General features: G+C 46.8%; 1 protein-coding gene across 14 annotated transcripts in view; it reads right to left on the bottom strand.

The window, feature by feature from the left end:
* Positions 1 to 23,050, bottom strand: part of LOC144610619 (adhesion G protein-coupled receptor L1-like) — a 455,971-nt gene that overhangs the window by 85,352 nt on the left and 347,569 nt on the right. For 9 of the 14 annotated variants that reach the window (XM_078429454.1, XM_078429459.1, XM_078429460.1 and 6 more), the window contains 5 exons: positions 22,100 to 22,138; positions 17,280 to 17,463; positions 15,002 to 15,124; positions 11,700 to 11,920; positions 4,168 to 4,341 (listed from right to left, as the gene is read on the bottom strand). In XM_078429454.1, coding sequence (XP_078285580.1) covers positions 4,168 to 4,341; positions 11,700 to 11,920; positions 15,002 to 15,124; positions 17,280 to 17,463; positions 22,100 to 22,138 — 741 coding nt within the window. The remainder of the gene's footprint in view (positions 1 to 4,167; positions 4,342 to 11,699; positions 11,921 to 15,001; positions 15,125 to 17,279; positions 17,464 to 22,099; positions 22,139 to 23,050) is intronic. The other 5 variants (XM_078429458.1, XM_078429467.1, XM_078429463.1 and 2 more) reach the window with 1 other exon arrangement.

Below are 23,050 nucleotides of genomic sequence, written 5' to 3'. Positions count from 1 at the left end.
CCGTGTTTTTGGACTTGCGTCCTTGCTTTCTGTAGTTAGCAGGTATCGTGCAGTACCGTGGGGCACTGAGTAGTGGTCTGGGCAAGCCCTGGAGCCTCTGCAGTTGACAAACCCATTGTAAGGCTGAGGGCAGTTCATCACGCAGGTGCAGCAGATATCAGACCCACTGGCTGTAGACTGAGCAGTCAGTCAGTTTCCAACAGTAGGTTTGTCTCAATAGACAATAGACAATAGGTGCAGGAGGAGGCCATTCGGCCCTTCGAGCCAGCACCGCCATTCAATGTGATCATGGCTGATCATTCTCAATCAGTACCCCGTTCCTGCCTTCTCCCCATACCTCTCATGTTCTAAAGTCTCAGATGATCAGGTCAGGTGGTGGCTAAACCTTGCAGCTCATAAGATCTAGGAGTAGAATAAGGCCATTCGGCCCATCAAGTCTACTCCACCATTCAACCGTGGCTGATCTATCTCTCCCTCTCAACCCCATTCTCCTGCCTTCTCCCCAAAACAATAGACAATAGACAATAGGTGCAGGAGGAGGCCATTCGGCCCTTCGAACCAGCACCGCCATTCAATGTGATCATGAATGTGATCATGATAACCTCTGAAACCCGTATTAATCAAGAATCTGCCAATCTCCGCCTTAAAAATATCCACTGACTTGGCCTCCACAGCCTTCTGTGGCAATGAATTACACCGATTCACCACCCTCTGACTAAAGAAATTCCTCCTCATCTTCTTCCTGAAGGAACGTCCTTTAATTCTGAGACTGTGACCTCTGGTCCTAGACTCTCCCACTAGTGGAAACATCCTCTCCAGTTGTGTGAGTAGGAGGAGGCATTGTTTGGTTCAGTTAACTGATGTAAAACTTTCTTTTGAAAATAGCTAGTCTGGCCACACTAGTCCAACAGCGGCGAGGATAACGTTTGTGGCCCGTGGTTCCTGTAGACCCAATTTATTCCACAGATTCCATGCATCTTATTGAACCAGCATGGACACACTGTCACTGTCAAAGCCAGCCGAACCCTCAACGTTCACTCTTTGATCTAATTCCACTGGAGATGTCTGCAAGGCTCAGCAGACGCACAGAAATACAACAAGCTGACGTCAGGGCTTTTATTTGAGAAGGTACATCGACGGGAGAAGATGGCAGGGGAAGAGAAAATACATTCTGGCCTTCCATCACAGTGAGGAGGGGACTGGAGGAGACTCACTGTGATGGATGTTTCTTTTTTTTGTGTTGGTTGGGGTTGTGTAATTTGTTTATTTTACTGCTTTTATTGTTGGACTGTGGGTGACTAAATTTCGTCCAAAAAAATTGTTTTTTGGATGACAAATAAAGATATCCTGACCTTCAATGCTATTTCATCTACGATTGGAGTTACATTGGCCAGTAAAAGGTCAAGCAACTGGTTTACTTCCTTGGAGAGCATTAGCAGATCAGCTGGTTCAACAATCTAGTGGCTTTTATGCTTTGTTTTCTGGAGTCAGTTCACACAACGCCCGATGTATTTGTTCGCTTTCCTGACATGATGGGATTTGATGGTTGAGTCCAGTTTATTGTCACGTGTACCGAGTTCCAGTGGAAAGCTTTTTGTTGCGTGCTAACCAGCCAGCAGAAAGACAACGCATGATTGCAATCGAGCCGTCCACATTGGACATCCATCCACATGACCAAGGGAATAAGGTGAATAACGTGTAGTACAAGACAAAGTCAGTAAAGTCCGATCAAAGATAGTCCGAGGGTCTTCAATGAGGTAGATGGTAGCTCTCTAGTTGGTGTGAAGATGGTTCATTTGCCTGATAACACTGCACTGCAGGTACACACACACTGCAGAAAGAGGACCCACATAGATTCACCTCCCTGGCAGGAATCCTACTGGTACAGGTTTTAATAACTTACATTGATTTAATACTCTGCTCATTATTACAGGAATCCATTATACTATTTGTGGGCAAAGCATTTATGATACGGCCACGAGTCTTTTATTCTTCAGCACTCCACCTCATCTTTTTGGAACTAATTGTAGACTTTCGAAGAGATCCCCCTCCCCTCCCCCCACTCACCATCAACAACACCACAGTCACATCTGTGGAGTCATTTAAGTTCCTTGGAACTATCATCTCCAGGGACCTTAAATGGGGGGCCACCATCGACTCCACAGTCAAAAAGGCCCAACAGAGGATGTACTTCCTGCGGCAACTGAAGAAACACAATCTGCCACAGGCAATGATGGTCCAATTCTATACTGCTATCATTGAGTCCGTCCTCACCTTCTCCATCATGGTCTGGTTTGGCTCAGCCACCAAGCACCACATCCGGAGGCTGCAACGCATCGTTCGCACAGCGGAGAAGGTTGTTGGCTGCAACCTTCCCCCCCATTGACGAACTGTACACTGCAAGGGCCAGGAAGCGAGCGGGCAAGATCATCTCTGACCCCTCTCACCCTGGCCACAAACTCTTTGAAGCACTTCCCTCTGGAAGGCGACTCCGGACTGTCAAAGCAGCCACAGCCGGACATAAAAACAGCTTTTTTTCCACGAGTGGTAGTTCTACTCAATAACTAAAGTCTGTAGTCTCTTTTTTGCTCTGGTTTATTTTCACCCACACGTTTAGACCGTAATGTTGTATCCTTATTGTTTTGATGTGTTTATGCTTTATTCTTAATTGTTAGTTGTGTGTTTGTGTTGTCATTTGTGAGCGGAGCACCAAGGCACATTCCTTGTATATGCACATACTTGGCCAATAAACTCATTCATTCATTCATTCTTTTCAATATTCCGACAAACAGATTAGGTACTTGATGGTCGGCATGAATGAATGAATAAGTTTATTGGCCAAGTATGTGCATGTACAAGGAATGTGCCTTGGTGCTCCGCTCACAAATGACAACACAAACATACAGTTAACAATTAAGAATAAAGCATAACCACATCAAAACAATAAGGATACAACATTACTGTCTAAACATGTGGGTGAAAATAAACCAGAGCAAAAAAAGAGACCACAGACTTTGGTTATTGAGTAGAACTACCACTCGTGGAAAAAATATGTTTTTATGTCTGGCTGTGGCTGCTTTGACAGTCTGGAGTTGCCTTCCAGAGGGAAGTGCTTCAAATATGATGATATAAAGTTTTGTTTAGCTAACAGTAGGGTTAACAACTTCCTCACTCCCAAATAAGGGACAGGGTGACGTCACCGCCCCGCGCCCCATGTGTCCTCACCCAGCCAGCGGCCACGTGCTCGTGCTCCACCAATGGCAGCCGCCCGGGCAGGAGGCAGGTTGCCACGCAACCTCCATCAGGCAGCGCCCGGGCCTCCGTACCAACAGTGTCCGGGCCTACAGCAGTCCCCGGGCCTACAGTGTCTAGGCCTACAGTGTCCAGGCCTACAGTGTCTAGGCCTACAGTGTCCAGGCCCGCAGTGTCCCGGCCTGCAGTGTCCAGGCCTGCAGTGTCCAGGCCTACAGCAGCCCCCGGGCCTACAGTGCCTCCCGGGCCTAATACGGGACAAGGATGGTCCCGTATGGGACAGACCAATTTAGCCCAATATATGGGATGTCCCGGCTAATATGGGACAGTTGGCAACCCTAGCTTATAGAGAAACAGCGCAGTAACAGCTTACAGAGAGATATAGCCTTGGCCCACTGAGTCCATGCCGACTAGCATTCACCCCGTACACTAGGACTATCCTACACACATCAGGGACAATTCGCAAATTTACTGAAACCAAATTAATCTACAAACCTGTACCTGTCGTTGTAGTGTAGGAGGAAATTGAAGCACCAGGAAGAATCTGTACGCGGTAAAAGCTACGCTCTGTAGTTTTTTTTTAGATTTAGAGATACAGCGCGGAAACAGGCCCTTCGGCCCACCGTGTCCGCGCCGCCCAGCGATCCCCGCACATTAACACGATCTTACACACACACTAGGGACAATTTTTTAAAAACATTTGCCCAGCCAATTAACCTACATACCTGCACGTCTTTGGAGTGTGGGAGGAAACCGATCTCGGAGAAAACCCACGCAGGTCACGGGGAGAACGTACAAACTCCGTACAGACGGCGCCCGTAGTCAGGATCGAACCTGAGTCTCCGGCGCTGCATTCGCTGTAAGGCAGCAACTCTACCGCTGCGCCACCGTGCCGTTTGAAACAAAGCTACTTACCAAAATCTCTCTGTGAGCCATGAGCACGGCAAAATTGGTGAGGTGACTGCAGGCACAGGCGGTGTGTGTCTTGTTGCTTTCGATCAGTCGGCAGCCTTGCGATGACCAGAACCCCATCATGGAGCGCTCAGAGTAGTTCCAGAAAGAGCAGTTGGCATTGAAATGGTTTTCTGACTGAAAGAAGACAATAACATTTAAATCCCAGCAACTAGGTCCATCAGATGTGGCTCAACTCCTTTCTCATCTACACACCAAAACTCTCGTTTGTTTGTTTGTTCGTTCCTGAACTACAGACAAAACGGTGCACGATAGCGCGACAATTTTAGGCCCACCTCACTCACCGTCGTCCCTTTGGTGCCAGTGGAAGAAGTTTCATTGAAATCGGTGTTATATTTTAAAAGTTATTCACATTTTAAGGTTTAAAGCTATCTCCTAGGGAGGGGGGATAAGGCGGTTATGGAGTGGGGGGAGGGGGAAGGGAAGGGGGGAGGAGGAGGGGAGGGAGAGGAGGGAAGGAGGGGGGGAGGGAAGGGGAAGGGGGGTGAGGAGGGGGAGGGAGAGGAGGGAAGGAGGGGGGGGGGGAGGGAGGGGGAAGGGGGGGGGGAGGAGGGTGCTGCACCAATGCAGGAGAGGTTTGGGCCCAACGGGTCCACTTGGTCTAGTCTCATCCCTAAAGGTTCAACCTTTCCCTTCTATTAAGCCTGTGATGCAGAATTCAATTGCCCTCGATGTCTTCCCATCAAGTCCATTCCCCAATATCTCAAATCCTTGCCACTCTTTTTGACTTTCATTTCATTCTTCAGGTTTCCGAAAACTCAAAATCCTCCCACGCACATTCTTTGAGAATCTCTTTTAACTATACCACTTACTATCACAGAAAATGCTACAAGGTCTAACCTCTAACCTCTTCCCATTCACTCCATCCAATAGATTTTAAAATCCTTCTACTCGGACCAAATGTCATTGGCTTAAGCCTTTGTAGAGATATGCTGAAGAGTGTTGGAAAGAACTGCAGACGCTGGTTTAAATCGAAGGTAGACACAGAATGCTGGAGTAACTCAGCGGGACAGGCAGCATCTCTGGAGAGAAGGGATGGGTGACAGAGTCTGAAGAAGGGCCTCGACCTGAAATGTCACCCATTCCTGCTCTCCAGAGATGGTGCCTGCCCGCTGAGTTACTCCAGCATTTTGTGTCTATACTCGAGAGTAGGTGGACATGTTGACTACAGGGAAATCTCAGCAGGAATGGATGGAATTCAGGTTCAGGGTTGGGCGATGGATGAAAATTGCTCAGGGCGCTGAGAGTGCTTGCCTCTTTCAAACATGTCCATGTCGTGGAGTTTTTCACATCTACCTGACACTCTAACAGAGCAGCAATGCTTTGGTTTTTCCATTGGCCAGTGGTAGGGGGTTAGATCCTACAACTTCTGCTTCTGAGGTGGGAGTTCTTGCAAAAAGAAAAGCCATATTAACATTGCACTTGGAGGCTGTAAAGTTGGGAGCTCTACAAAGGAAAGAGAGGGGGAAACAGGTGCCTAGAAATTGAAAGGTATGCAAAGTTAATTTTTAGAGCACGGTGGCGCAGCGGTAGAGTTGCTGCCTTACAGCGCCAGAGACCCGGGTTCAATCTTGACTACGGGTGCTGTCTGTATGGAGTTTGTACCTTTGTACATTCTGCATGTCTGTGCATTCTGTGTTGGTTTTCTCCGGGTACTCCAGTTTCCTCCTACACTCCAAAGGTTTGTAGGCTGATTGGCTTGGTAAAATTGTGTGTGTAGGATAGTGTTAGTGTACGGGGATCGCTGGTTGGCGTGGACTGGATGGGCCAAAGAGCCTGTTTCTACGCTGCAACTCTAAACAAATCTTAATGTGGGATGAGAAGAAACACAATGCCAAATGAGGTCACCAAAAATGGTGAAAACTATGATAACTGCTATTAGCCAAATTGTAAAGCAGTTACTGGGAAAAATATTAAAATCTGAGTGGGGTGTTACACACACACACAGCCACAACACGCACACACACACACACACATGCACATACACACACACAGAGCAACACACACACGCACACACACACACACACGCACACACACACACACACAAACACACACAAGGAGCAACACACACACGCACACACACATGCATACTCACGCACACTCATGCACACACACACGCACACAGAGCAACACACACATGCACACACACACGCACGCACACGCACGCGCACACACACACATACGCACACACACGCACGCGCACACACACATGGTGCAATACACACACACACGCACACGCACACACACATGGAGCAACATACGCACACACGCACACACACATGGTGCAATACACGCACACACGCACACACGCACATACGCACACACACGCACACACACATGGTGCAATACACACACACGCACACGCACACACACATGGAGCAACACACGCACACACGCACACACACATGGTGCAATACACGCACACACACATGGAGCAACACACGCACACACGCACACACACACAATTTTGTGGACTGGTAGCAGCAAATTCACTTGAGCAGCAAATTCACTGTGCAAAAGGAAATAGTGCCATTAAAATTATCTCTTCATTACAGCCCCAGGCAACCATAGAGAGGAGATCAAATGGAGCGGGGATCATGAATCAAAACAGAGGGGGAAATGGGTGGAGAGCGCGGGTAACAACCTGAACAGGGCTGTGGGGGGTCTCCAGGGCCTGTTGTCTGATCTACAATTGTGGGAGCTGCTACCACAGTCATCAATTAATACAGGAATATCTCTGCCTATGCAGAGAATGACTTGCAATGGAGAAATAAAAATGGTACGGGTCATTTTCAACACACAAAAACAATATCTCAGCATTGGGGAAGGGGAAAAACAATTTCAATCAAGGCTTCACTAGCTTCAGCATATGCACTCATAAGAGATAGAATTAGGCCATTCGGGCCATCCAGTCTACTCCGCCATTCAATCATGGCTGATCTATCTCTCCCTCCTAACCCCATTCTCCTGCCTTCACCCCTCAACCTCCAACACCCATACTAATCAATAATCTATCAATCTCTGCCTTAAAAATATCCACTGACTTGGCCTCCACAGCCTTCTGTGGCAAAGAATTCCACAGATTCACCACCCTCTGACTAAAGAAATTCCTCCTCATCTCCTTCCTAAAGGAATGTTCTTTAATTCTGAGGCTGTGACCTCTGTTCCTAGACTCTCCCACCAGTGGAAACATCCTCTCCCATCCACTCTATCCAGGCCTTTCACTATTCTGTATGTTTCAATGAGGTCTTCTCATCCTTCTAAACTCCAGCGAGTACAGGCCCAGTGCCGACAAACGCTCCTTGTCAAACTATGTGTGTTAATAATGCAGCTTGCAATTCAGACACTTTGATTCTTTAGTCAGAAGGTGGTGAATCTGTGGAACTCATTGCCACAGAGGGCTGTGGAGGCCAAGTCAGTGGATATTGTTTCGGCAGAGATAGACACATTCTTGATTGGAACAGGTGTCAAGGATTATGGGGAGAAGGCAAGAAAATGGGATTAGGAGGCAGAGATCAGCCATGATTGTATGGCGGAGTGGACTTGATGGGACGAATGGCCTAATTCTACTTCTATAACTTGTGAACTAGTGAAAACATCCTCTCCACATCCACTCTACCCAAGCCTTTCACTATTCGATAAGTTCAATGAGTACATCGCACAGTGAACCGGCACAGATCTACTTGCACTTTATTCTGTTTTAAAACTGTTCTAATTTGTTTCATTGGGTTGTTTAAATTAATACTGACTAGCTAATTAATTCATTGCATCGTATGGGAGGCGCATTCCCAATCTCGTTGTACCCCTGTACAATGACAATAAAGATGTATTGTATTGTATTGTATTGTATTGTCTTCTCATCCTTCTAAACTCCAGCGAGTACAGGCCCAGTGCCTTCAAACGCTCCTTGTCAAACTATGTGTGTTAATAATGCAGCTTGTAATTTGAAACTCTTTGATCCAATTGATCCAAAGTACAATGGGGAGATGACACTGGGACTAGGTGAACCAGACTAGGTAGTGCCTGTTCTAATTTCCTAGACTCTATCAAGAAGTGTTCACCAAAACGTACCCAAAAACTGTCTAACAGGCTGCTTGCAAACTGTAGGAATATATTTGACAAAGGAACAATGTGGAAGCAAGGAAAATGCATGTTCTCCAGAGATTGGTTGATGCATCTCAGCCAATGACTTCTTGCATCAACACAAAGGTATTTATTCACAAAATGCTGGAGTAACTCAGCAGGTCAGGCAGCATCTCAGGAGAGAAGGAATGGGTGACGATTCGGGTCGAGACCCTTCTTCACCCATTCCTTCTCTCCTGAGATGCTGCCTGACCTGCTGAGTTATTCCAGCATTTTGTGAATAAACACCTTCGATTTGTACCAGCATCTGCAGTTATTTTCTTATACTACCACTTGCATCAACACTGTTGTTATCTAGAAAAATGCAGCATCTAATGAGTGGAGACCGAGAACCCATAAATAACTATAAGATGAATTACCAAATAATTTGGTTTGACATTAGATCGCGGGACAAGAGGAAATTCCAGCTGGTTTTAAATTAGGGCCATGGGGACTCTTTTATCCAATAGAACAGACACATCTGCTGGCTTCCTTTAATTGAGAGGCACCATCTCGTTCACTACCTCATAATCCGCTTGGGTAGCTTCAAATTCAATGTATGGACATATGGACAAGAATGATTCCCGGAATGAATGGGTTAGCATATGATGAGCGTTTGTCAGCACTGGGCCTGTACTCGCTGGGGTTTAGAAGGTTGAGGGGGGACCTCATTGAAACTTACAGAATAATGAAAGGCCTGGATAGAGTGGATGTGGAGAGGATGTTTCCACTGGTGGGAGAGTCTAGGACCAGAGGTCACAGCCTCAGAATTAAAGGGCGCTCTTTTAGAAAGGAGGTGAGGAGAAACTTCTTTAGTCAGAGGGTCGTTAATCTGTGGAACTCATTGCCACAGAGGGCTGTGGAGGCCAAGTCAGTGGATATTTTTAAGGCAGGGATAGACAAATTCTTGATTAGAACGGGTGTCAAGGGTTATGGGGAGAAGGCAGGAAAATGGGATTAGGAGGCAGAGATCAGCCATGATTGAATGGCGGAGTGGACTCGATGGGCCGAATGGCCTAATTCTACTCCTATAACTTGTAACTTGTGAACTTGTAAATTCTCCCAATTTATGTAGTTACATACCCCTGTTCCTTTCCCTTCTTCCCCCATAACATCCCCTTCCCTCTCCACTGCCCCACCTGGACTTGCACCTATTTCTCACCTCCTTCTCGACCCAAATTCCTTCCTCGAGCTTCACAATTCACAATTCTTCAATCCATCTGTCTCACACCTTCTGTCTTTTCATCTCTGGCCTTTGTCTACCATCTGCCTACCAAAAAAAAAAACTCCTCACCTGTATCAACCTGCTACCTGCCGGGCTTTGGCCTGCCCCTACTCTCTTCCAGCTTTCGTTCTCCCCCTCTCCTCCCCCCACACTCAATCAGAAGAAGGGTCAAGATACGAAACGTCACCTATCCACGATCTCCAGAGATGCTGCCTGACCCGCTGAGTTACTCCAGCACTCTGTGAAACGTCACCTATCCATGTTCTCCAGAGATGCTGCCTGACCCGCTGAGTTACTCCAGCACTCTGTGAAAAGCCACCTATCCACGTTCTCCAGAGATGCTGCCTGACCCGCTGAGTTACTCCAGCACTCTGTGAAACGTCACCTATCCATGTTCTCCATATATGCTGTCTGACCTGTTGAGTTACTCCAGCACTCTGTGAAACGTCACCTATCCATGTTCTCCATAGATGCTGCCTGACCCGCTGAGTTACTCCAGCACTCCGTGAAACGTCACCTATCCCTGTTCTCCAGAGATGCTTCCTGACCCGCTGAGTTACTCCAGCACTTTACATCCTGTTTTTTCAATGCAGATTGAATGGCAACTCAGAAGAGTGTGCTCCAAATGAACCAAACTGAAATCACAAACACATCTACATACTAATGGGCAATATACCTTCACTTTGCATTTTAATTCATTCATAGACTGAGTTGAAGCATCTACAAAAAATGTGCATGGACTTAACTGTTGAAATGTGCTTGATTTGCAAGTAGATTTGAGTAGGAAGGGTCTCGACCTGAAACGTCACCCATTCCTTCTCTCCCGAGATGCTGCCTGACCTGCTGAGTTACTCCAGCATTTTGTGAATAAAAGGAACTGCAGATGCTGGTTTACACTGAAGATCGACACAAAATGCTGGAGTAACTCAGCGGGACAGGCAGCATCTCTGGAGAGAGGGAATGGGTGACGTTTCAGGTCGAGACCTTCTTCAGACTTGAGCAGATTTGACCTCAGGCCAGTGCCAGTATTTGCTAGCCTGTTTTGTAGCAGCAAAAGGAAGTTTCATTCGATGCAGGAAAGCACTGCAGATGCTGGTTTAAAACCACTGTATCTCTAAATTAAACTAAACTCGAGTGAAATAGTCCTACTACTACTGCTGCAAGGTGGAAGATGTACTTCATGGTCCGGTATCTGTTATACCTTTGTTATGACTCTTTGTTATGACAACAGAAGAGAAGCAGATTTATGCAAGGCAGTACCTTTAGTTTATTTTAGTTTAGAGATACAGTGCGGAAACAGGCCCTTCGGCCCACCGGGTCCGCGCCGACCAGCGATCCCCGCACATTAACATTATCCTACACCCACTAGGGACAATTTTTACATTTACCAAGCCAATTAACCTACAAGTCCTGGTAAACTGAATTTGTGGAATTCTCTGCCACAGAATTCTCTGGGCGGCACGGTAGCGCAGCGGTAGAGTTGCTGCTTTACAGCGAATGCAGCGCCGGAGACTCAGGTTCGATCCTGACTACGGGTGCTGCACTGTAAGGAGTTTGTACGTTCTCCCCGTGACCTGCGTGGGTTTTCTCCGAGATCTTCGGTTTCCTCCCACACTCCAAAGAAGTACAGGTATGTAGGTTAATTGGCTGGGTAAATGTAAAAATTGTCCCTAGTGGGTGTAGGATAGTGTTAATGTGCGGGGATCACTGGGCGGCACGGACTTGGTGGGCCGAGGGGGCCTGTTTCCGGCTGTATAGATATGATATGATATGATGAAGAAGGCAGTGGAGGCCAATTCACTGGATGCATTGAAAGCGAGTTAGATAGAGCTCTAGGGGCTAGCGAAACCAGCAGGCAGCATCCAGTCTTTGGAGTGTGGGAGGAAACCGAAGATCTCGGTGAAAACCCACGCAGGTCACGGGGAGAAAGTACAAACTCCGTACAGACGGCGCCTGCAGTCGGGATCGAACCTGGGTCTCCAGCGCTGCATTCGCTGTAAGGCAGTAAATCTGCCACTGCGCCACGGTGCCGCCCCTGCTGGGGTAGCGTGGCGATCCTGCTGCTGCTGCTGTGTGGTTGTGCAGCAGCGAGCTCCCTGGGTTGTGCCAGAGAGTGGTGAGATCCTACCTCATTGATACCTACATCAAGGTGCTGCAGGGTGAAGATCACAGGCTCGGTGAGGAAGACCCGGCTGGATTCCTTGTTGATGGAGGCGGCGATGATCTGAGAGTTGACGACGATGGAGGTGCCCTGGCTGCCGACGTCCGTCCCCATCCTCACCGTCGCGTTCTCCGTCGACAGAAACTGGCCAAGGTTGTTGTAGAGAATTAACACCACCTTCACAACTCCTGCAGAAAGCACAGCAGGCTTTAGCAATCAGAGGCACAGGTTTGGGCTCAGCTTATTGTCATGAGGTACAGTGAAAAGCTTGTTCCGAGGTAATTGTATCGAGGAACAGTGGAAAGAAGAGGCGGCAGATGCTGGAATCTCAAGCAAACAACAAATCCAGAACTAGGGGTCACAGTTTAAGGATAAGGGGGAAGTCTTTTAGGACCGAGATGATAAAACATTACTTCACACAGAGAGTGGTGAATCTGTGGAATTCTCTGCCACAGAAGGTAGTTGAGGCCAGTTCATTGGCTATATTTAAGAGGGAGTTAGATGTGGCCCTTGTGGCTAAAGGGATCAGGGGGTATGGAGAGAAGGCAGGTACGGGATACTGAGCTGGATGATCAGCCATGATCATATTGAATGGCGGTGCAGGCTTGAAGGGCCGAATGGCCTACTCCTGCACCTATTTTCTATGTTTCTATGTTTCTAAATGCTGTTGGAACTCAGAAGACCAGGCAGTATCTGTGGAGGGAATGTTCAGGAAGGAACGGGTTTAAACCGAAGATAGACATTAAAAAACTGGAGTAATTCAGCGGGTCATGCAGCATCTCTGGAGAGAAGGAATGGGTTAAGACCCATCTTCTGACTGAGCCAGGGGAAAGGGGAACGAGAGATATAGACGATGATATGGATATAGAACAAATGAATGAATGATATGCAAAAAGCAACGATGATCATGGAAAGATGGAGCCCATAAGGTTGTGGGATAGGTGGGATAGGTGGGATAGGTGGGATAGGTGGGATAGGTGGGATAGGTGGGATAGGTGGGATAGGTGCAACATAGGTTTACTAGGTTAATTCCCGGAATGGTGGGACTATCATATGTTGAAAAACTGGAGCGACTAGGCTTGTATACACTGGAATTTAGAAGGATGAGAGGAGATCTTATCGAAACGTATAAGATTATTAAGGGGTTGGACACGTTAGAGGCAGGAAACATGTTCCCGATGTTGGGGGAGTCCAGAACAAGGGGCCACAGTTTAAGAATAAGGGGTAGGCCATTTAGAACTGAAATGAGGAAAAACTTTTTCAGTCAGAGAGTTGTGAATCTGTGGAATTCTCTGCCTCAGAAGGCAGTGGAGGCCAATTCTCTGAACGCATTCAAGAGAGAGCTGGATAGAGCTCTTAAGGATAGCGGAGTCAGGGGGTATGGGGAGAAGGCAGGAACGGGGTGCTGATTGATAATGATCAGCCATGATCACATTAAATGGCGGTGCTGGCTCGAAGGACCGATTGGCCTCCTCCTGCACCTATTGTCTATTGTCTATTGTCTATAATGAGTTATACAGACAGTATAACTTGTTTAGTTTAGAGATACAGCATGGAAACAAGCCTTTGCCAACAGGTCTGTGCTGACCGACAATCGCCCGTACACTAATTCTACGTGATCCCACTTTCAAGTCCTGCACACTAAGAGCAATTTACAGAAGCCAATTAACCTACAAACCTGCACGTCTTTGGAATATGGGAGGAAACCGGAGCACCCGGAGAAAACCCACGCAGGTCATGGGGAGAACGTACAAACTACATAAAGATAGCACCGGTAGTCAGGATGGAACTCGGATCTGTGGTGCTGTGAGGCAGCAAAGATCGTCTGTCCATTTCATTCCACAGATGCTGCCTGCTGATTTCCTCCAGCAGTTTATTTTTTGTTCAAGTTTCAGCAGTTCTCTCCACTTCAGAAATTTAGGATAGAAACATAGAAAGTAGGTGCAGGAGGAGGCCATTTGGCCCTTTGAGCCAGCACCACCATTCATTGTGATCATGGCTGACCATCCACAATCAGTAACCCGTGCCTGCCTTCTCCCCATATCCCTTGATTTTGCTAGCCCCTAGAGCTATATCTAACTCACTTTAAATGCATCCAGTGAATTGGCCTCCACTGCCCTCTGTGGCAGAGAATTCCACAAATTCACAACTCTCTGGGTGAAAAAGTTTTTTCTCACCCCAGGTTTAAATGGCCTCCCCCTTTATTCTTAGACTGTGTGGCCCCCTGGTTCTGGACTCCCCCAACATTGGGAGCATTTTTCCTGCATCTAGCTTGTCCAGTCCAATTTTTGTACGTCTCTATAAGATCTCTGTAAGGATGGAGTCAGTTTAACTTGTACAAGCCTCAGCACTCTTTACTCTTCCTGACCAAGAAAGAGGGAATGTGAAGGGAAGAGAGGAAGGGTTTCTCTGTGTCACTCCTGAAGACTGAGACTTAAGTTACCAAACTCGGAGCACCCCTTGAAATGTAGAGGAACCCCATTCAGATCAAACATCAACCATGGGATCATTCCATGCTGGATCCACTCACGAATATGTGGATGGTTTAAGATTTTCAGGGGGGGGGGGGGGTTGAGGGGAGGGGGAATGGGATGAAATTATGAAACTGGAGCAAAAGTTAGGAATTGCTGGCTGTTGAGATGACTAGTTGCTTGGCCAGCACACATCAGAAGCAAAGGAAATAAGAAACAAAACACACATATCATATCATATCATATATATACAGCCGGAAACAGGTCTTTTCGGCCCTCCAAGTCCGTGCCGCCCAGCGATCCCCGTACATTAACACTATCCTACACCCACTAGGGACAATTTTTACATTTACCCAGCCAATTAACCTACATACTTGTACGTCTTTGGAGTGTGGGAGGAAACCGAAGATCTCGGAGAAAACCCACGCAGGTCATGGGGAGAACGTACAAACTCCTTACAGTGCAGCACCCGTAGTCAGGATCGAACCTGAGTCTCCGGCACTGCATTCGCTGTAAAGCAGCAACTCTACCACTGCGTTACCGTGCCGCACAGAGGGTGGTGGGTGTATGGAACAAGCTGCCAGAGGAGATAGTTGAGGCAGTGACTATCCCAACGTTTAGGAAACAGTTAGACAGGTACATGGATAGGACAGGTTTTCGGGATATGGACCAAGCGCGGGCAGATGAGACTAGTGTAGCTGGGACATGTTGGCCGGTGTGGGCAAGTTGGGCCGAAGGGCCTGTTTCCACACTGTACCAGTCTACGACTCTAAGACTCTAAGAGGTGCCCACACTTACCATTCCGACTGTTCTGTTTGATGGTGTTCGGTGAGATGTGGATGAAGCTCTCAGTCAGGTAACTGTGCGGAAACGTCACCTCCTTCACCTGCCCTTCGGTGTTGAGCACAGACACCTCCAAGACTGCAGAAAGGGAGAGAAATAAAGGTGAGGAAGGACTCTGCAAAGGGAGGGGTGGGGCAGAATGGGGAGTGCAAAAGCAGGGTACGAGAAGACAAAAATATGGGGAGGGAAAAATGAGAAAGGGAAAATGAAATACCCAGCAAGAGATTCCAAAAGCAGAATAGTGAATGAGGGGAGACACAAAATGCTGGAGTAACTCAGCGGGTCAGGCAGCATCTCTGGAGAGAAGGAATGGGTGACGTCTCGAGTCAAGACCCTCCTTCAGTCTGAAGAAGGGTCTCGACCCGAAACGTCATCCATTCCTTCTCTCCAGAGATGCTTCCTGACCCGCTGAGTTACTCCAGCATTTTGTGTCTACCTTCGATTTAAACCAGCATCTGCAGTTTTCGTTCCCACACATAGTGAATGAGGCCCAGGAGATGCAGAGAGCATTAGAACTGGTGAGACAACGGCCTCATGATCACCACAGAAAGGGGGTGACTCAGACCCCTGAAGAGGGGCATAAATCTAAGTGCTCCAGACTCAAGAGTGGGCAGCATAGTGGCACAGCAGTAGAGTTGCTACCTTGCAGTGCCAGGAACCCAGGTTGGATCCTGACTACAGATAATGTTATAGGGAGTTTGTACGTTATCCCTGTGACTACGTAGATTTTCTCCCGGGGTTCTCCGGTTTCCTCCCCCATCCCAGAGAGAATTGCAGCCTTGTAGGTTAATTGTCTTCTGTAATTTGGGGAGAAAGCAGGAACGGGGTACTGATTGAGAATGATCAGCCATGATCACATTGAATGGCGGTGCTGGCTCGAAGGGCCGAAAGGCCTCCTCCTGCACCTATTGTCTATTGTCTATTGTCTATTTATCCCTAGAGTGTAGGATAGAACTAGTCTACAGGGGTGATTGCTGGTCAGCACAGACTCGGTGGGCCGAAGGGCCTGTTTCCACGCTGCATCTCTAAACTAAACCAAGTAGAGAGGGATACATATGTATATTAACGTGATTTCAGAGCAAAAGGCAGAGAGAACAAAAACAATGTGAACAAAATGGTTAAAATAAATTGTTCTTGAGGCGAAGAGGTGTCATGATTTACGTTTGTTTTCCTGTATTAATGGATAATTGATGACCAAAGCTTGATGGAACCTTTCTTCATCAATCAGATTCACTGGAGCACAGAATGGGTGATGTGTGAGCAGGATTTGTGATGAGAAAGGGATATAGTTATTTTTATCATTATTCATTCATGAGATGTAGGTTCAATGGTAGGGTCAGCATCCATTATTTAAGGGGGTAGTGACTTACATTTTTAAAAAAATCCACAAAACACTCCCACAATAGCATTCAGGAACTGATTTGCATTGTGCTTGAAACAAATAATGAGTTTACTGGGCCATTTCACAGCTGGTCAAGATTCAACCACTTTGCTACAAATCCAGAGCCACAAACAAGTCAGACCGAGTAAGACTGGTTTATCTCACTTATACTTTAGTTTAGTTTGGAGATACAGCGTGGAGACAGGTCCTTCAGTCCACTGAATCTGTGTCGACCAGCGATCCTCGCACACGAACACTGCGCCACACACACACTAGGGATAATTTACAATAGCCAATAGGTGCAGGAGGAGGCCATTCGGCCCTTCGAGCCAGCACCGACATTCAATGTGATCATGGCTGATCATTCTCAATCAGTACCCCGTTCCTACCTTCTCCCCATACCCCCTGACTCCGCTATCCTTAAGAGCTCTATCTAGCTCTCTTTTGAATGCATTCAGAGAATTGGCCTCCACTGCCTTCTGAGGCAGAGAATTCCACAGATTCACAACTCTCTGACTGAAAAAGGTTTTCCTCATCTCAGTTCTAAATGGCCTACCCCTTATTCTTAAACTGTGGCCCCTTGTTCTGGAGCCATTGATACCAAGCCGATTAACCTACAAACCTGTGTAAGATCGAAGATATTTATTCACAAGATGCTGGAGCAACTCAGCAGGTCAGGCAGCAACTCTACCATTGCTGTGAGGCAGCAACTCTACCATTGCGCCACCGTGACACATCAGAAATCTTTGGTTTGACAATGATGTTGGGAGGTAGGTGAGATCCACAAGACATCTAAATCACGGGACCCATCTCGGAGAAGCTGGTGGCTTTAAGCAGTCGGGGCAGACTCACCAACATTCTGAGTGGTGGCGTTAACTCTTGCCGGTTCCTTCAGGTTGTCCGCCAGCAGGAACGCCCCCTCTTCAAGGATGTCCAACAACATGGTTGCCGTGTGAACCTGCTCCGTCGTGTTCATATCCTTCCACGATTCCAGAGCTTCAGGTCTCAGGAGGTTATCCACAGTCTGCACAACAGCCTGCAACCAAAACCACAGGCGTACTTATTAGCATTGGGTTGCCAACACTCCAGGATAGTCGCCTGGCGGCTGGGACAATGAATCATCCCCAATCTCAAAGCTGCAAACAAAATTGGAGAGAAAACACACAGGGGCATTAAAGTGATTTTCATTTACCATAAGAGTATTTTAGAAGTTATGAAAATATTTGAGAGGATAAGAAGTTGTTTTGCAGAAAATCACATACTTTAGCAATTATGGTAAATGCAACATCCATCTTGCACAAATCAACCTCCCCCAAACAATAATGGGATAGTTTAGAGATGCAGCGCGGAAACAGGCCCTTCGGCCCACCGGGTCCGCGCCGTCCAGCGATCCCCACACATTAACATTATCCTACACCCACTAGGAACCAGCGATCCCCGCACGTTAACACTATCCGACACCCACTAGGGACAATTTTTACATTTACCAAGCCAATTAACCTAAAAAACCTGTACGTCTTTGGAGTGTGGGAGGAAACCGAAGATGTCGGAGAAAACCTACGCAGGTCACGGGGAGAACGTACAAACTCCGTACAGACAGCACCCGTAGTCGGGATTGAACCCGGGTCTCCGGCGTTGCATTCGCTGTAAGGCAGTAACTCTACCGCTGCGCCACCGTGACCGCCCAAAGGCTATTAACAATGTTTGTGGAGGTACATGTTTGCCAGAGGTTTGGGGTAACATTGTCTAGACATCACCTTGGAGCTTTATTCTCACTTGACAGGAAAGATGGGTCTCTTGTTCAGAATCTCGTCTGAAAAGTGTGCGGTACTCCATAAGCACACCAATCTGGTACAAGCAACTGAGGTAGAATCAAGAGATTTCTAGCAGATAAGGTAGAATCAAGAGATTCTACCATTATATTTAGGGGAAAAGGGTAACCAGGAGAATAGATCTCATTGTGATCGACACTAAGTGGATTTGATCAGTACGGGTGTCAGGGGTTATGGGGAGAAGGCAGGAGAATGGGGTTAGGAGGGACAGACGGATCAGCCATGATTGAATGGGCTGAATGGCCTAATTCTGCTCCTATCACTTATGAACTTATAAGCAAGGATTTTGAATTAGTGTGCCGGATTGGAACTTTAATCCACAAATGACCTGCACGTAGCTGAGAATGCATTGTGCCAATAAGATCTCTGAGGTGTTTATTTTTTAGAACTCACTTTGTGGTTGCGGAAATAAAGTTATAAATACGCAAAATCCATCTTTGTCCTTCCCATGAGAGGATGCTGGCAAAGACTAGCTCAATTTATTCTGATCTCTGAGCAGCCCTTTTAAATTATATTTCCAAGTCCTTGAATGAAGTTTCCGTCCACAACGTAGCTCAAAATCAGCACAACCAAAGAGTCAAGATGGTTCTTTTGTGGAGAGGTAGAAATGGAAAGGAAGGCGCATCACTGGAAAGACAGTGGGCAGAAGGAACTAAGTTCAAATCCTCCATGGAGATAAGTGGATTAATCAGAGATGGTCAAAAAAGGAGGCATATATCAGGGTTAGGCAGCGGAGATCGTGATTCCCCAGATGCATATCGGGGGTGTAGAAACATAGAAACATAGAAAATAGCTGCAGGAGGAGGCCATTCAGCCCTTTGAACCAGCACCACCATTCAATATGATCATGGCTGATCATCCAAAATCAGTACCCCATTCCTGCTTTTTTCCCCATTTCCCTTGATTCCGTTAGCTCTAAGAGCTAAATCTAACTCTCTCGTGAATGCTTCCAGTGAATTGGCCTCCACTGCCTTCTGGGGCAGAGAATTCCACAGATTCACAACTCTCTGACTGAAAAATGCCTTTCCTCATCTCAGTCCTACCCCTTATTTTTAAACAGTGGCCCAGATCCCTTGATTCCGTTCGCCCTGAGAGCTAAATCTAACAGGAGTATACTCAAGAAGGAGATCACCAGGGCAAAGAAAAGAGGCATGAGAGAGCTTTGGCAGATAAAGTAAAGATGAATCCAAAGAGATCCTACAAGTATTTTAGGGGCAATAGAGAAACGAGGCAAAGAGGTCCTTCTGCAGTTGTACAGGGCCCTAGTGAGACTGCACCTGGAGTACTGTGTGCAGTTTTGGTCTCCAAATTTGAGGAAGGATATTCTTGCTATTGAGGGCGTGCAGAGTAGGTTTACTAGGTTAATTCCCGGAATGGCGGGACTTTCATATGTTGAAAGACTGGAGCGACTGGGCTTGTATACACTGGAATTTAGAAGGATGAGAGGAGATCTTATTGAAACGTATAAGATTATTAAGGGGTTGGACACGTTAGAGGCAGGAAACATGTTCCCAATGTTGGGGGGTTCCAGAACAAGGGGCCACAGTTTAAGAATAAGGGGTAGGCCATTTAGAACTGAGATGAGGAAAAGCTTTTTCAGTCAGATAGTTGTGAATCTGTGGAATTCTCTGCCTCAGAGGGCAGTGGAGGCCAATTCTCTGAATACATTCAAGAGAGAGCTAGAGCTCTTAAGGATAGCGGAGTTAGGGGGTATGGGGAGAAAGCAGGAACGGGGTACTGATTGAGAATGATCAGCCATGATCACATTGATTGGCGGTGCTGGCTCAAAGGGCCGAATGGCCTACTCCTGCACCTATTGTCTATTGTCTATTGTTTCTATGTTTCTATAATGTTGTGTCTAAGTTTAAGAAAAGAAAAGGAAAAACAGATTTACAAGGATGTTACCAGGTTTGGAGGGTTTGAAGTATAAAGAGAGGCTGGCTAGACTTAGTCTTTTCTCCCGGGAATTTAGGAGGGGTGTGGGGTGACCTTACGGAGAACTTTTTCTCTCTGGCGTGCAAAAGGATTTTGTCGAAGTGAATAAAATTACGAGGAGGGGTGATAAGATGAATAGCCAAAGTATTTTCCTCAGGGCAGACGATTCTAAAACTAGAAGGAAAACTAGACAGAGGAAAGGTGACAGAGAAAACTTAAGGTGACAGAGGAAAGATTTAAGAGGGACCTAATTGGCAGCGATTTCACACAGAGGGTGGTGCATACATGAAATGACCGGCAGAGGAAGTGGTAGGGGCAAGTACAATGACACCACTTAAAACATATTTATACAGTTTCATGGATAGGAAAGGTTTGGTGCCAAGTGAAAGGTTGTCCAGTGTCACTAGCTCCATTAAGCAGCTGGATCGGCGTGGTCGAGTTGGACCGAAGGGCCTGTTTCTGTGCTGTATACGTCTGACTCTATGGACTACTTTCAATGCTAATTTATCCCTCCTTAAATAAGGGGACTAAAACTGTACTGAAGATACGTCCTCACTGACTGTATGCAGTTGTACCACTATTTCCCCGATTTGTATACTCCAGGCTTCTTGCAATAAATGCCAATATGCCACTATTGTTTTGTAAACTACCTGCTACTCTACTTGCAGACAGGGAAAGGCAAAGCAGCGCCTTTACCACCTTAGACAGCTGAGGAAATTCAGAGTGTCTCTGAGGATCCTTCATTGCTTCTACTCTGGGGCTGTAGAGAGCATCCTGTCCGGCAACATTACAGTCTGGTTTGGGAACAGCTCTGCCCAGGACAGGATGGCCCTGCAGAGAGTAGTGCGTTCGGCAGAATGCACCATGGGAACTACACTCGCCCCCCTGCAGGACCTATACATCAGGAGGTGCAGATCCAGAGCAAGCAAGATTATGGGGGACCCCTGCCACCCCAGTAACGGACTGTTCCAGCTGCTACGGTCAGGCAAACGCCTCCGCTGTCACGCTGTGAAAACAGAGAGGACGAGACGGAGTTTCATCCCACAGGCCATCAGGACTGTCAACTTTTATAACTCCAGGGACTAAATTTTTGTCTTCTCTGTATTAACTTTAATTTATATGCTGTAACTGTAATTCTTTTTTGTGCACAATCCGCAGGCATTGCCACTTTCATTTCACTGCACATCGTGTATGTGCATGTGACAAATAAACTTGACTTGACTTGACTTGACTTGACTTGTTAAGTAATACTCTGTCATGGACCAGTATTATTGAACCTCTGGCTTCTATACTGTAAAGTCGGCCCCATAGCAGAAGTGTCCACATGGTGGGGCTGGAAACTGGAAGTGTCCTGAGCTAATTCTGCTACCACCATCGTCCACTGTACAAGTGATGGCTCCCACTGATTGTCGCCGGAAGCTTGCGCCCTTTCCAGGACGGACAAAGACAGCGATGTAACATTTGAAACATGGACGATGGACACGAAAGAAGACTGTAAAGTCGATGACAGTTTAACTTGCTTGACCATAGAAACAGTTCACTAACAAATGCTGACCTGTTACTACCCAAGTCGAGGTTTATCCTCCTAAAACAATACTCGTTCATAAGAGTTAAAGTATAAACGGCCCAGTGCCCAATGCTGACCCATTACAGAACGAGCAAGGCTTTGTTGTGTGGCTACTCAAGCTGGACAGGCTGGCACAAATACAACATTTAAATGACATTTGGATAGGTACATGGATAGGAAAGGTTCGGAGGGATTGGGATATGGATCAAGTGCAGGCAAATGGGACTAGCTCAGATGGGTCACTTGGTCGGCATGGAGCAGTTGGTCCAAGATGGCCGTTCCCATGCTGTATAGCTCTATGAGTCTATGAACACCAGCACATTGGCATGCTCACATACCTCGATGTATGCTCTGCAGGTCCTCTCCCGTTTTTGAATCTGTGCCCATTCCATGCAAGGAGAGAAAAACAGAATGCACTTCATTAAAGCTGAGAAGCCATTCACCCTAACATGCACAACCTAACATCCCACTACTAATCCAAGTGACATCTTTCAATGTTAACTCTTCGGCCAAATTCTCTTTTCCTCTAAATTCTCAGACATTTGACACACTCAAAACAGGAACAATCGGAACAAGCGTCCCACAGATCCTATGCCATTTAACAGATCAAGATTTATTTAGATTTTTAGATTTAGAGATACAGCGCAGAAACAGGCCCTTCGGCCCACCGGGTCCGCGCCGCCCAGCGATCCCCGCACACTAACACTATCCTACACACAATTTTTTACATTTGCCCAGCCAATTAACCTACATACCTGTACGTTTTTGGAGTGTGGGAGGAAACCGAAGATCTCGGAGAAAACCCACGCAGGTCACGGGGAGAACGTACAAACTCCATACAGACGGCGCCCGTAGTCAGGATCGAACCTGAGTCTCCGGCACTGTATTCGCTGTAAGGCAGCAACTCTACCGCTGCGCCACCGTGCCGCCTAAGGTAGACACAAAATGTTGGAGTAACCCAGCAGGTCAGGCAGCATCTTTGGAGAAAAGGAATTGGTGACGTTTCGGGTCAGACTCTGATGTAAACTTCTTTTGCAGAAGAGTCTCGACCCAAAGCTTCACCTATTCCGTTTCTCCAAAGGTGCTGCCTGACCCACTGAGTTACTCCAGCATTTTGTGTCTATCTTCAGTATAAACCAGCATCTGCAGTTCCTTCCTACACATTTATTTACACCTAATTCATTACCATGTCTTGACATTCTCTATACCCTTTAACCAATATAAATAAATCTCCATACATGCACCAACTGGCATAACATTTGGAGAAGAGATTTCCAGATTTTCATCAA

This window comes from Rhinoraja longicauda, chromosome 37 (assembly GCF_053455715.1).
Source record: "Rhinoraja longicauda isolate Sanriku21f chromosome 37, sRhiLon1.1, whole genome shotgun sequence".
In the NCBI taxonomy this organism is placed as follows: Eukaryota; Metazoa; Chordata; class Chondrichthyes; order Rajiformes; family Arhynchobatidae; genus Rhinoraja; species Rhinoraja longicauda.
The sequence above is the reverse complement of the archived record's forward strand: the minus strand, read 5'-3'. Positions and strand labels throughout refer to the sequence as shown.